Source organism: Dama dama, chromosome 10, assembly GCF_033118175.1.
Source record: "Dama dama isolate Ldn47 chromosome 10, ASM3311817v1, whole genome shotgun sequence".
Classification (NCBI taxonomy): Eukaryota; Metazoa; Chordata; class Mammalia; order Artiodactyla; family Cervidae; genus Dama; species Dama dama.
The window spans coordinates 4,895,747-4,911,431 of NC_083690.1; the positions used below are offsets into that span (position 1 = coordinate 4,895,747).

The 15,685-nt window shown below is 45.4% G+C and overlaps 1 protein-coding gene across 1 annotated transcript in view; it reads right to left on the reverse strand.

Annotated features, from left to right (window-relative positions):
• Positions 1-15,263, reverse strand: part of CREBBP (CREB binding protein) — a 116,390-nt gene extending 101,127 nt beyond the window's left edge. The window contains exon 1 of the mRNA XM_061152730.1: positions 15,056-15,263. Within this exon, the coding sequence (XP_061008713.1) occupies positions 15,056-15,140 (85 nt within the window). The 5' untranslated portion in view covers positions 15,141-15,263. The remainder of the gene's footprint in view (positions 1-15,055) is intronic.
• Between the last annotated feature and the right edge of the window lie 422 nt (positions 15,264-15,685).

Below are 15,685 nucleotides of genomic sequence, written 5' to 3' on the forward strand. Positions count from 1 at the left end.
CAACCACAGCTCCTCTCACACAGCGGGACCCAAGCAACTGCAGAGAGAGTGCGGAAGCTCTCCATGTGCCGCTGCGTGCAGGCAGGCAACCGCGTGGACGGGACACAGCTCCCGTAAGAGGACACGGGCAGGATGGGGGCAAAGGGGCTGCAAACACGCTCTCTGCTCGAAGAAATCACCCCAGAGGAAAGCACCGAGGGGACTGGGGGAGGGCTTGACAGAGCTGTGTCCTCTGGTTTCTGAACAGTGTGAGTGAACTACCCGTTTAATTAAAGAGATTGATGTTTTTAGGCAGCCCCTGGGGTGTCCAGACCCAGGCGATTAGCTTCAGCCCAGGTGATAACACCTGGAACGCTTCCGGATGCTCCCGGTTCCACTTGGAAGTGTTTACAGTTTGAGGATGAAATCAGAAATGGGTTCGATATTATTTTAAAATATTTTTAGTATTCAAATGAGTTTGAAAGGCAGGAAAATAAGAAGTACTTTAAAGAAGGACTTTTCAAAAATACTATCTTTTCCCTAAAGAAACGTGATTATCTACATATAATGTTTTGCACCCAACGCAGTAGTAAAATACATGCTCACGCTGGGAAAGGTGACATTCTTTCAGTGTACTTGAAGAAACATTAGTTGGCTGTCAGGTCTTGCAGCTTCAAGCACACCAATGAAGATACTGCTAACAGAAGGATTCTGCTAAAATCAGCGCTTGTGACAAAGGAGGTGATAACTGGACATCACACTAAAACACAATCATATTTCCCATCTTTGGACGACACCTCTAAGTTAGTTTACACTCCTGCTACAGAGTATGTAGCAGTAATGTAAACTTAGTTTATGTAGTAGCATGTAGTAGTAATATAAACTTAGTTTACATTCCTGCTACAGATCGAAAGGTTTTACAAGAGGGATTAACCAGTTACAAGAGGGAATTCCAGTTCTCCCCATTTCACAGATTCTTCTAACCACAAATATTAAAGATGTTTTGCTGAGGGTTTGACTTACTTTTAAACTAGCTTTTCATTTTAAAAACAATAAATTTATGCTTTAAAATTTAAAAAAAAAAAAAGCTTTTTGGAAGAATATACAGTGAAAGTGGAGGACTCCCACTCCTAAGAAAAACAATTTCCAGGAATTTCCTTCTGAAAATATTCTATGCACACGTTAGTGTATCTTTCTACCCCCTAAAAAGGGTCTAATTATCATTTCTGTTCTCCATCCTATTTAACAGTTCTGAAATTTATCTTCCATCTTAAATACCCATCAATTTCCCTCCCCAGATGTGTGATGGCGAAGAGCTCAGCTATTCCTCTTCTGAAGGACATTTGTGTCACCGTTAAGGTTCTACAATATCTAGATTAACTGACTAAATTAACAGAAACGTCTGGAGTGAATATGAATATTCACAGAAGTCCTACCAAGCCACAGACTGATTTTTACTTTATCTACTTGGTGCACAAGTAGGTTGTGTTAAGCTGCAGGTATTTGTATGTCAACTAGTAAGGTGGTTAATAAAAACCACAGGTTTAAAGAATCTTTTCCAGAAACTAGGAAAAAACCATAAAACAGAACTTTGGTGTCAACGAGGGTCACGTGATGTTCAACATGATGATAGCAACAAAGCCTCTAATGCCCTGTGAGATGAAATTAATTTTTAAAATTTTGATTCTTCATAAAGTGTAGTACAAATACAAAAATCATTCTGTTGTTTAAGTACAGTGCCAAAACATTTTAAAAAAAGGGGGGATTTTTAGAATGATGCCTGCTCTTCAATTATTAATACTTCTAACAGCTCTGAGATATTCACCAGCCTGAAACGCACCTAGATTGGCTAAACATACCCGTGTGTCACTTTAGGAAGGGGGAGTAAGCAGAGTAAGCTTGCGCTTACATACACAGTGTATCTCCTGCATGACATACAAGAAACACTGGTTGCCTATGGGGAGGGAACTGGTGATTCTGGAAAAAGGAAGACTTTTCACTAAACAGCCTTTTGTACTTTTTGGAACTCTATGAATATGTCACCCAGTCAAAAGAATTAAAAAAAAAAAAATTAACAAAAACCTCCTGTGTGTACAAAAATTTTCTAATACCTTAAACAAGAACACTACAGTTGACCCTTGAACAAGGGCTTGAACTGCACAGGCCCACTTAACACACAGATTTTTTTCCAGTAGTAAAGACTACATTACTACACAGTGGTTGGTTGAATCTGAGGATGCAGAACCATGGATACGGAGGAACTGCGTTAGGGAGACACAGTGAAGGAACTGGTACACAGAGGGCAAGTTTTATATGGATTTTTGACTGCAGGGAGGGTTGGTACCCCAATGCCCCGACTGTTCAAGGGTCAACTGTAGTTCTGATACTTAGGTTGTTGTTAATATGATCTTTTTCCTGCTCCCACAAATACAGTTTGGGGAGTGAGAAGGCAACTGTCAGCTCTCACTGCACATATGAACTTGGTTGGAAAATACACTTGGAAAAAGATGATCCAGCCTCCTGGAGAATAAGTCACAGTCACTTCCTCCAATCACCCTGAATGTGATGGGTTTCTAAAACTCTGAATTACTTTTTAAGCCCTACATGGACAGTCTGGATTCTCTGGGCCGGCACTGCAGGCTCCCCACGAGGTGACCTTGCCTTCAGGGGCCCAGCCTGACTCCCCCAAGACTCTGTCCCACAACAGGCTCCAGCGCCCCTCCTCTAAGGGGTCTCCCTGACCAGCCAGCCAGGAACACCTGGCTCCTTCCCATCACGACGCTGCTTTCAGTCTGCAGTTCAGACAAGCACTGGTAGGGCTGCTGGACTGCCTGACCACAGCACTACCCTCTGAGGTCCAAGAGGACGGGGCCACACTGACATAACCACAGCCAAGCAGTGTCCACACATAATAAGCACACATAGATAATGTGCCTTATATAAGCATTTTGATATTTGTTGAATAAAAGAATAAAGAGGGAGTTGAGACTGGAGCCCAGGCCCACCAGGGTGGAATGACACTAGCAGTCTCCCCCTCTCAGAGGCAAGACCACACTGCCTCTAAGTGGCAATTTACTGAATGTAAAACAAAAACAAAACTGGCTCTTGCAAAAACTTTAGTTGCGCAGAAGTGTATACCTCCAGACCACCACACTTGCTATTTATGCTGCTCCCTATACCTGGAATAGTACCTCTCCTGTCTTATTCATCCTCAGCTCTCCGTCATCTCCTCCAGAAGGCCTACCAGGACACTTCCCAACAGCCTCTGTCCTATGCCCCAGTCGGGCCCTCCTTTCCAAGGTACTCAGTCACCGCTGACAGAGCTGCCTTCCACAAAGGCAGACCCTGGACCTGCCGTGTCTCCTAGATTTCCAGGGCTGACATCACACTAGAATACTTTCTACATGAGTGAAAAATCTTGAATCTAAACCAAAGTGTATTTTTAAAAATGTTTTCCATCTTTAAAAGTTGGTCCCTTTAGAGGGACTTGGCCTTCAGGCCTATATCTTAAAGAACACTCTAGGCAAATGAGGTAAGTAAATCTGCCTGCCAATGCAGGAGATTCGGGGTTGATCATTGGGTCGGGAAGATCCCCTGGAGAAGGAGATGGCATCCCCTCCAGTATTCTTGCCTGGAAAATTCCATGGACAGAGGAGCCCATGGGCTACAGCCCATGGGGTCGCAAAAGAGTTGGATACAACTTCGCAACTAAACAACAACAAACATTACTTTGGGCTGTGCTGTCTGACACAGCAGCCAATAGATACATGTGGCTATTAACATCTACATTAATTACAATTAAAGAAAAATAAAAATGTAGTTCCTGAGTCACACTAGTAACAGTTTAAGCACTCACTAGCCACAAGAGTCTAGTGGACCCAGTCCTGGGAGTGTGGATCTAGAAGATGGCCAGCATCAGTGAAAGTTCAATTTGGACTTACTACCACGAGAACTCTACAGAGTTTCAAACAAAGGAAATGTCCAAAACCACTCTTACTGTTGAGAAGGAACCAGTTTTTCCTTCAACTTTCAGACTGAAAAAGTCATCACTGTGAGCTAAAACAATAAGTTAATCTTTCAATATGATTTTCTCAAAGATTTTTAAAAGAGAAGTTCAACTCTGGATGGGTTCTGCTCTTGAAACAAAAAACAATCCAAATAGCAGTAGAGGCACAACCAAAATGACACAATCTATCAATGTTTTATGTCTCTTTTGTTACTTTCAATAAAAATTACAACTAAATAAAATGTAAAAAAGATTTAATGTAAACACGAACACAAATGAGGGAGAAAAATTCTTTGTCCACCATGGGGCTATTTTTACTAGCAAAACCCATAAACTGCTGTACCTAAAATATCTAGGTGTCTCAGAGTTTGTAAAAACCCGCCTACCAATGCAGGACACTTGGGTTCGATCCCTGGGGTGGGAAGATCCCCTGGAGGAGGAAATAGTAATCATCTCTAGTATTCTTGCCTGGGAAATCCCATGGACCGAGGAGCCTGGTGCGCTACAGTCCATGGGGTCGCACAGAGTCAGACACAACTTGGCAACTAAACACCACCAACAACAAAAATCTAGAGTGGAAAAAATAGTAAACACCACGGAAGTCACTTCCTATTACGGAATCTGCAGGAATAGAAAACCCCACAAAACAGCAAGGAGCTGAATCCACCCCTTTCAACATCAGTGGTTGCTGAATCAAAGAGGAAATTAAATTTCACTGATACTTCTTTCAGCCAATCAGCCTGACTAAACTGGAGAGTGACTCGAAGGACATTTTCTCCGCTAACTCTGCTCTCTAAAACAGAAAGACCATTTGTATAGCTTCTCTGTGCTCACTTTCTTTTCCCCCAAGTCCTAACTTAAGTCAAGTCCCCGTTCTGAAACAATACTACAAAAACAGTTCCATTTAGACTTCAATTTTCCAATAAAGAACAATTTTAAACTACAAACAGACACTGAGTGAAGTGTGTCACACACGCACCCACGTCCAGGGACTCCAACCTCAACCCTGCCGGCAGGAACTGAGGCCGCGCTGGCCCTCGTGCTCTATAGGAACCGGGAGTGGTGGCGTCTTCCCTGTGCTCAGCGAGGACATCCACGGATCTGGTGCTGGGTCGGACCCCTCACCTGCATCAGCCCGTCCTCACTAGCCCAGGAGGAAGATGAATCTAGTACTTTCCCATACAATGATACAATAGTAAGAGCCACTGCAACTGGCTAAATGACAGGAACCACAGGAACTCTTCTGTGTGTGTGTGTGTGTCTGTCTGTCTGTCTCTCTCTCTCTCTCTGTGTGCACTCACTCATGTCTGACTCTGCAACCCCATGGACTGGACTGTAGTCAGTCAAGCTCCTCTGTCCATGGGATTTTTCCAGGCAAGAATTCTGGAGTGGGTTGCTTCCTACTCCAGAGGATTTTCCTGACCCAGGGATCGAACCCACGTCTCTTTCATCTCCTGCACTGACAAGTGGATTCTCTACCACTGCATGATCTGGGAAGTCCCCAGGAGCCCAATATGCAAAGCTAATCAAACAGAGAAGAAATGCAAAATTTTAGGGGGAAGGACTCCCTTTTAGACATGAGATCCATCCTCCCCAACCAAGTTCTAATGTAGAGTCACTGGTCCAAGTCACAGAGCTGAAGAGCTGCATGCTGAGGTGCAGTGTCCACTGAGAGGAGGCCACGCTCCTTCCTCACCACCACACTGCCTGCCTCCCAGTATAAAAAGCTCTGACATTTCCTTCAACTCTGAGTCATGGTTAGAAGGTTCTACTTTTAATCAAGTGACAAACACTCAAAATATTTTAATCCAAAGGAACTGGGTCAAACTCAGTTCAGTTCAGTTCAGTCGCTCAGTCGTGTCCAACTCTTTGCGACCCCATGGATTGCAGCACACCAGGCTTCCCTGTCCATCACCAACAGAGCTTGCTCAAAGTCATGTCCATCAAGTCGGTGATGCCATCCAACCATCTCATCCTGTCGTCCCCTTCTCCTCCCACCTTCAATCTTTCCCAGCATCAGGGTCTTTTCAAATGAGTCAGCTATTCGCATCAGCTGGCCAAGGTATTGGAGCTTCAGCATCAGTCCTTCCAATGAATATTCAGGACTGATTTCCTTTAGGATTGACTGGCTTGATCACCTAGCAGTCCAAGGGACTTTCAGAGTCTTCAACACCACAGTTCAAAAGCATCAATTCTTCAGCACTCAGCTTTCTTTATGGCCCAAATCTCACATCCATACATGACTACTGGAAAAACCATAGCTTTGACAAGATAGACCTTTGTTGGCAAAGTAATGTCTCTGCTTTTTAATATGCTGTCTAGAATGGTCATAGCTTTTCTTCCAAGGCGCAAGCATCTTTTAATTTCATGGGTGCAGTCACCATTTGCAGTGATTTTGGAGCCCAAGAAAAGAAAGTCTCTGACTGTTTCCATCGTTTCCCCATCTGTTTACCATGAAGTGATGGGACTGGATGCCATGATTTTAGTTTTTGGAATGGTGAATTTTAAGCCAGCCTTTTCACTCTCCTCTTTCACTTTCATCAAGAAGTTCTTCAGTTCCTCTTCACTTTCTGCCATAAGGGTGGTGTCATCTGCATATCTGAGGTTACTGATGTTTCTCCCAGCAATCTTGATTCCAGCTTCTGCTTCATCCAGCCCGGCATTTCACATAATGTACTCTGCATATAAGTTAAATAAGCAGGGTGACAATATGTAGCCTTGATGTACTCCTTTTCCAACTTAGAACCAGTCCATTGTTCCATGTCTGGTTCTAACTGTTGCTTCTTGACCTGCATACGGGTTTCTCAGGAGGCAGTTCAGGTGGTCTATTATTCCCATCTCTTTAAGAATTTTCCACAGTTTGTTGCGATCCACAAATTCAAAGGCTGTGGCATAATCAAAGCAGAAGTAGATGTTTTTCTGGAACTATCTTGCTTTTTCTATGAGCCAAAGGATGTTTTGATCTCTGGTTCCTCTGCCTTTTCTAAATCCAGCTTGAACATCTGGAAGTTCTCGGAGGTTCACGTACTGTTGAAGCCTAGCTTGGAGAATTTTGAGCATTACTTTGCTAGCATGAGATGAGTGCAATTGTGTGGTAGCTTGAACATTCTTTGGCATTGCCTTTCTTTGGGACTGGAATGAAAACTGACCTTTTCTAGTCCTGTGGCCACTGCTGGGTTTTCCAATTTGCTGGTATACTGAGTGCAGCACTTTAACAGCATCATCTTTTAGGACCAAAATAGTTCAGCTGGAATTCCATCACCTCCACTAGCTTTGTTCATAGTGACGCTTCAAGTCAAGACCCACCTGACTTCAGATTCCTATCTGGCTCTAGGTGAGTGATCATACCATCGTGATTATCTGGGTCATTAAGATCTTTGTATAGTTCTCCTGTGCATTCTTGCCACCTCTTCTTAACATCTTCCGCTTCTGTTAGGGCCATACCATTTCTGTCCTTTATTGTGCCCATCTTTGCATGAAATGTTCTCTTGGTATCTCTAATTTTCTTAAAGAGATCTCTAGTCTTTCCCATTCTACTGTTTTCCTCTGGCTCAGACCATGAACTCCTTATTGCAAAACTCAGACTTAAGTTGAAGAAAGCAGGGAAAACCAGTAGACCATTCAGGTATGACCTAAATCAAATCCCTTACAATTATACAGTAGAAATGACAAATAGATTCAAGGGATTAGATCTGATAGAGTTAATGAAGAACTATGGACAGAGGTTCGTGACATTATACAGGATGCAGTAATCAAGACCATCCCCAAGAAAAAGAAATGCAAAAAGGCAAAACGGCTGTCTGAGGAGGCCTTACAAATAGCTGAGACAAGAAGAGAAGCTAAAGGCAAAGGAGAAAAGGAAAGATAGACTCATCCGAATGCAGAGTTCCAAGAATAGCAAGCCTTCCTCAGAGATCAATGCAAAGAAATAGGGGTCAGACTCATATAGCCCATAATTGTCAAAGCAAACCCCAATTATTTGATATATTTCTATAGTTCCTCAGTGTTATCACGCAGTTTGTTGATAAATCCACCAAAACCCACCTTATTCAAATATGGCCCAAGCCTCACTCTACAGGCTATTATAAAGAATACTAGCTTATTTTTCTTGTGATTTCACTGGGTATTCTACCTACGAAATTAAAACATGTCCAGGTGGTACAGTTTTGATTTTTAAAAAATTCAAAATATTTGGGGGCAGTGCAAAAGGAAGCTTTTGAACTAGAAATAGATTTTACTTCACAACAGAATTGTACAACCCTGTTAAACAGCTACAACTATTAAGAAACACCTACTACATAAAGTAAGGCACAGGGGTATTAGAAAGACTGGCAAATTAAGAGACTGTCAAACAGCAGAAGACGGGACATCTAGAAATAGGAAAGTCAGATTTAACCAAGCGAAAATTTCTTCAGCATTACATTTTACTATTCTTAGCGATAGCTCAACTAAACATTCTTTTGATTAATGGAAATGAAACACAGGGGAAAATGTCACATGGGATGATATCCAAGTCTTTCTAAGGGTAAGGTTTTAAAAGACAGGAATTTGACTTTTAGACATAGAGCTCAAAAATAGCCTTAATCCCCAAATTTAGAACAAGAAAACACCCTAAAGGCAGATTTTTATAAACCAGCAGCAGTCATGCTGTGTATTGTCTAAGAACACAGGAAAAAAGCCACTTTTGCTTACTTCTTTGCCTTTCCTAAAGAACCGCCCCCCACCCAAATCTCTGATTCACAACTCTTCAAGTCAAAGCTCGAGCTGGGCATCCCTTGCACATGGCTCTTCCCCAGCACTCCTGTCGGCAATCACAGACCCACGGAAAGTCAAACATGCCAGCATCCCCAACAGGCACTGGTGCAAGCGCAGACACCCTGCATCGATGCCTTGCTGTGACATGACAACTCCCGAAAGCTAAGCCTAGACTGGATGGGGAAAGTGGGGCACCCCTGACTCCCTGCCCCCCAGTTTGTGCAGGAGCTGTGGACACCACTCCAGATCCCGAGAGACCCCCAGGTATGGGACAGTCTTCTGATGAGGGACGTGCCACCAGGGGAAGAGCTCAGGGGACACTGACCACACGCGCTGAAAATCAAGAGGGCTGGCCAGGAGCATGAGGGCATCTGAGAGACCTGCCAGACAACCTGAAAGTCATGGTTCAAGCCATGGGCCAAGATCACACCCACAGAGATGAAATTCTCTGAGTAGCCAGAGCGCTTTTCCCAGCACACACAAAGTGCAGAAAACCAGCAGGCTTCCTGGGGCGCGGGCATCAAAGAAAAGAACACCAAGGGCCTGCCTCTGGTGCCACCCCCACCTGCACACCCAACCCTGGGCTTCTGCACATGGGGCATCCAGTAAAAAGGTGAATAAAGGAAGCTTCCTTCAAGTGTCCTTTCTGAGTTGTGCATTTGGGCACCTAATTGCATTTTACATTCTTTTCTCCAGTTCTGTTTCTTAGCCTTCTCTTAGTCAATACAGTTCTAAGCTACTTGAAGGCATCACCCGATCCTCCGTACACTTCTGGCATAAGGGGCACCTCAGACAGAAGTGTGATACACACAGTAAATAAACAGATTCACACGCTGGCTGCCTAAACACTCTGTGACATATGCTTCAAAATTAGTAAGAATTTTCAGAACATACCACACTGCTTAAGTTTCTGCAATTTTAAAATTTCATGGCCATCGTGTTCCTATTGAAAAAATAGTTGAAAATGGAGGCAAAAACATCAATAGTGCTGATGGAAAAATTCCTGGCTATACGCTGAATGTGCTCCACTACAACAGACTTGCCCACTGGTGGTGTCCGTGTGGACGCGTGCATGGGGCTGCTACTGCTTCCAGAACCACAAGCAAACGTGGCTACAAAGTGCACCCACTCCCCCCTCATCCGGACAGCGCTGGCACCGGGCACCCCTCACACGTCATCTCACCCAGCCCCTGGGGAAGGGAATGCTCGTTCTATTCCACACCTGAGGAAACTGAAGATCCTCAGAGCACCAGTTCCACATCCCCTCCGAGTCACAAACTGCAGCCTCAAGGCCAAACCCCCGGCTGCCGGTTTCTGAAAGCAGAGGTTTACTAGTTCCCTGGCATATCCGTGGACATACCACCCAGAGCCACTTTCACGCTGAAGTGGCAGCACTGAGTGAGCAGCTGCGGCAGAGGCCGCGTGGCCTGCGGAACCAAAATTCTGTCCTCTGACCCTCTACAGAAAAGGTCTGTGACCCACGCATTTGGGAATGATGCTGCAGCCCCTCCAAGACTCAGAGCCCAGAGCACAGGAAGGCTGGGGAGAGTCTGCAGTCAAGAGCCTCAGCCATGCCCAATTTCTCCTGAGCACAAATCTGCTCTTGAGCAACACTTCCTTACGTGTCCCTGGAATATACCAAAGAGCTGGTTTGAATGAGAGAAAGAGGTGCTGTCCTGACTAAGGATACACCAACAACTAACCTGGCTGAAAGCAAGCCTTCCTCATCTTGAACAGCTCACAGTAAGGAACATTTCATCTTAACAAGGGAAGGAAGGCATGTTTTGGCAAAATCATTTATAACTATTCTGTCTTCAAACACATTAAGTGAAAACACAAAGTCGGCACTTACATAGCCCCAAGTAATCACATACTTTGTCACACAACTACAATGGCACAAGTCAGAAGTTGTAAAAACACAGGCTAACAATGCAAGCATTAACTTCCGACTATAGGATTAAGCCTAAGTCCCTTTACAAGTCATTCTCAACCATGTTAAAGAACCACACAATCAAATTCAAGCGTTAAGCAGGGATGATTCCCAATCTTTTGCTTCACCGTGACAACTCCCCTGGTGGGATTCATACTTACCCCCACCCCAAGCAATTTCACATGTGGCCACTGTCCTCATCCCTCTCAGTTATCCAAGAATCCCTACTTTTCTACCAAGTAAAAGCTAAGCAAAGTCATGAAAAGCCCTAGCCCTAGAAGGCTCTGCAAAAACTCACAGCTCCTATTTAGCTGGAATGTAGTAAAGAGATGAAATAACCTGAGACTGGTCTTCAATTATCCACTACAATAAACAGGTGAGACTGTGTACACCCTGGATGACATCCTGCAGCGCCAGAACAGAGCGGAGGCAGAGCCCCTGCCCCCAGAGGGGAGCATACTCTTGCTTGCCCACCCTCAACCCCACCCCACATCCCCGTAAAGCTGCTGACAAACTTTCCCCACTTGCTGGAGTTATGCTACTGAAACTTGCTAAGTACGTAGTCTCCTGAGTTCACGATTCAAGTAAATTCCATGTTTCTGGATGCAGATTCATAAGATGAATACACACACACACTTTAAAGATCTAGGTTAGGTTCTGGCTTTCACCCTTTGCATTACTTTCAGTAGATCACCTCTCTCAAGTCTGATTTCTCACCTGGAATTGGCAGAAACAGTATTTTCTCTTCCCACCTGACAGGATGCTGTTGAGGATCAAACTGAAGTAATGGGGAGAAAAGAACGCTTGAGATGTAAAACTAAAAGGTCATCATTTTGCTGTAAAAGGCATTTTGGTTGGTAATGGTATTTACACCAAGTATCTTTAAATACAGTTTTCTATTGCATTTAAAGGGATTCACAGTATACAATGTAACCACAACTGCTTAGGGACATTTACTCAAGTAGGAAATGGCAACCCACTCCAGTATTCTTGCCTAGAGAATTCCATGGACAGAGGAGCCTGGCAGGCTACAGTCCATGGGGTCACAAAGTCATACATGATTGAGCAACACACACTAGCAACACGTATATAGCACGAGATGAAATATACCTATATTCAACTTTCAGAAGGCAGTCCTACAAAACTTTTACAGTAGATTTGTTGAATGTATATTTGGCCTCAATAAAGCTGACCAAAAAACAAAACAAAAAAAACACCTTTTCTGCTTGCCTAGGTATTTATTTCTTCCACACTGTTAAATCATGAATCCCTGCTGCTGAAAGACAGTAATACGCTCTTTTAACTTGGAAATATTAAACACAAAAATTTCCAAAACACACAACAAACTATATACTGGTAACACAAAGTCCCACTGTTCATAAAGGGTGCCAAGTAAATGAAAATGACAATTCTGAGAAAGCGTCTACGTCCTCAACGCAAAACAAGAAAAGGCTACTTCAACAATATCAGATGCCATCAAATTCGGTGCTGCTCCAGAAGAAAGGCTAGGTGTGGGTGAAAAGCACTGCTTTCCCTTCCTCCCCTTGCTACCTTTTGGGGCACCTTTCCTATCTCAGCATCACCTCCGCACGCTCTCTCAGAATCACCCCTGACCTCCCCAGCCTGCGCTGACCTCTCCCACCTGTCACTGGCAGCAATGGCACTGGTCAGAAATCCCACCTTACTCTACTGGACCCTGCGCACATCCACGCTCCCCTGGCTGGACTGCAAGCGCCCTGCAGGCAGCATCCTAGCTGGTCAGCTCCCCAGCATCAGGTGTACTATGCCCGGGGCCCACGGCCTACCCACCGGACTCAGCTAACGGACAGGACGGCTCCGCAGGCCAGTCCCCAGAGATATGCACTGGATCATGACCGTCCAAGTCCCTCCTGCTTCTCAGGCCACCAAAGCCACCTCCTGCTCCGCCTAACCCTTCAGCTCTTTCCGTTCGGAGCGCCCCTCCCTCAAATTTTATCACGTGAGCAGGGAACACACCTTGCTCTGCCTGGCCGAACTTTATCCCAGACACAAACTTTACCACAAACACACATCCCCTCACTAAAATAAGGCTGAGTCTCGCAGAATGTTATTGCCAGGTCTCTCCCCGCTTTTCCATCTATTCAAATGCTTCCACTCTGTGTGTGTAATGTAATTCCTTTAGTCCTTTATTTGCTTTAATATATGTCCTTAAAATCTCTGTTTTACACTAGCAATTATGGGAGACAAAGTTACACATGCTCAATGGTGATCCCTTCCAAGGCCCCCACACTAACGGACCATTTCACAACAATGTGACGGTGACGAATATGCAACCAAGAACCCAACATAAATATAATGGTGAATTTATTCTTTGGATTATTTAAACAGAGCCATTAAAAACTGATTTTTTTTGTTCCACATTTACAAAAGAGCCCCCGTGCCTTAAAAGGGTCAAAACTAGAAAGGAAGGGGAAAAAAGTGGTCAAGAGTAGAAAAATTCTTTTTGATAAAACTCTGTTGTGATTAGCAGCACATTAAGTATCTAACCATCCAGCAACAGAACTGCCCCAAAGGCCAATCCATTGTGCACCATCCTGGAAACAGCTGAAAGTATATAGTGCAACAAGCCTTTCTGTTAAAGTGTCATGTTACTAATTTGTCCCTCTTTATAATCTAAATCTAAAATAGCCTCATTTAACAATAGCAAAGCTGCAAAGCCATTCAAAAGTTACCAGTTTCAGAGGACAAGCTTCAAGGCCGAACTTGTCTGGTATGATCTACATTTCATATGTTTAAAGATTTTTCACTCAAACATGTCAAGATAAATGAAGCAAATGAGATCTATTCTGCAGTAAAATCATAGTATTTTCATGGAGTGAAATCAGAGCATTTAACTCTTGGCTGTTTCCACATCTCTCACTTCAGATAAGCCGATTTTACAAAATTAACATCAAACTCAATTCTTTATCAGCTTTTAAATAGAGTATTATTAGTGACTTACATATCACCAGACTTACTCATTCCTCTCCACTACTTAACAAATTTATTTCAACCAGACAAGAATCTCATGACTGATTTGTTTTTCATTTTTGATTGTTTCTCTCACTTCCACATTAAATAATAGTCTAGGCATTGTATTAAAACTGCAGCCACAAAATTCAAGTTTTGTTTCAACAGGAGAAAGAGATTTTTACACCACTAGTAGGAAAACGCTAGTGGTCAGTCAAAGAAATATTTGCACAAGCTGAACAGCTGTGTCTACTGCAAATCTGAAGGCACTGCTGCAGCAATATAATTCAATTTGGACCCATTCATTATAAACTGATTTTCAGATGCTGCTACTGCAAGACCGTAGTGGAGAAATGTAAGTAGCGCTGGGAATCAAATCATGGGCAGCAGAGCACAAGTTTGTGTTTTACTGCAAAGGAGAGCTCTGAAAGAGGAAACACAACTAGTACATAACGCTACCGTAAACCAGCCCAGAAGAACCCAGAATCATTAAACCAATAGAAAACTAAAATACTTCTCTTGGGTAACTGATATGAGTCCCGAAGAAAGTCTCCAGACAAGCAGTTTAAAAGATTTATTCAATACTCTGATAAAAATTGCAATTGAAAAAATGGTAATTCCTACATTCCCGAACATAATTTATATATGTGTGTATATATATGTACGCTGTAAGAACACAAGCTCCCCTGGAGACTGCAGCCCAGGTGAATCTGCTATTTAACTTTCTTCCGAAGTGATACACGTGAAATTAACACTCCACAGCAACTTTTATGACATCTTGCTAAGAAGTTCTGGGTTGTGAAAAATGGAATGGCTTAGGTGACCAGGGACAAGAGTTTTCAAAATAGCACTAAGCATTTTCCCAAGAAGCACATTCCAAGAAACTTATAAGTTGTAACTCACGGGCTGGCTGCTGTTAGGAAAGTAAGTCCTCTGGTCGCAGCCTTGTGAATATGTTACCGATTCAGAAAACACTTCGGGATTCCTTTCGGCTGCCCTATTTCCTTCTCTCACTAGCCAGCGTAACCTCCGCTGTCATCCCTCCAGCTAGCCACGCTTGTGTGGACGGACACACGGCGGCAGTGGGAGGCAGACGGAATCACCACGCACAATACACACGCTCTACTTTACTTTTCCTCCCTGGAAGTACCACTCGGTCTGCCGGCGAGGAGGGCTCCCCCAACTCCGGGCGATCCAAGCGCACCGGGCATGTGCCGCCCCACTCGGGCCCCATGACAATCTTCCGACAAACTTCCCCCCTCGGCGGCGGGGGTCCAGGGGAAGGGGCTGTGCGGGGCCCGCGAAGCCGAACTGGGGTCTCCCGGGGGCACTCACCTCCGGATGGGGCTGACAAGCAACCCCCGGGGCCCCGGCCCCCCGCCCGGCCCCCTTCTCACCTGTGCTGTCATTCGCCGAGAAGCCGGGCGAGCTGAGTTTGGCTCGTTTGGGGTTGGGCGGTCCGTCCAGCAAGTTCTCGGCCATTTTCACCTGCTCGCGAAAACAGCCCCGAGCACGGGAGGCCGGGTCTGCGAGGGCTCCGGGGCTGGGGTCGGCGCCGGCCCCGGCCGGCTGAGAGGGGAGAGGAGCGAGCGCGAGCCGCGAGCGAGCGCCGAGGGAGAGAGAGGGCGCAGGGCCGGGTGGGGGAGGCGGCGGCCAAATCTCAGCCACAGCAACAGCGCCCCGCAGCGCTCACCGCCCGCCCCCGGCCGCCGCCGCCGCCGCCGCCGCCGCCGGCCGCGGCCCCCTCATCCCCTGCCCGCCTCCCGAGCGCGACACTCCGCGGCGGGGGCGCCCCGGCGGCCCGGCGGCCCCCCCGGGCCCGGCTGGCAGCGACAGCGCCCGGCCGGGCGGCTCAGGCAGTCCCCGGGAACATGGTGCCGCCGCCGCGCCGCCGCCTCGCTCCCCCCCCCCCCCGCGCCCCACTTAATTAATTCGCTCGCGGCCCGACTACCGGGGGGCTCCGGGCTCCGCTCCCCGCCCGCGGCCCGCCGCCGCCGCCGTAAGGAAAAACAATGCGCGAAGCGGGG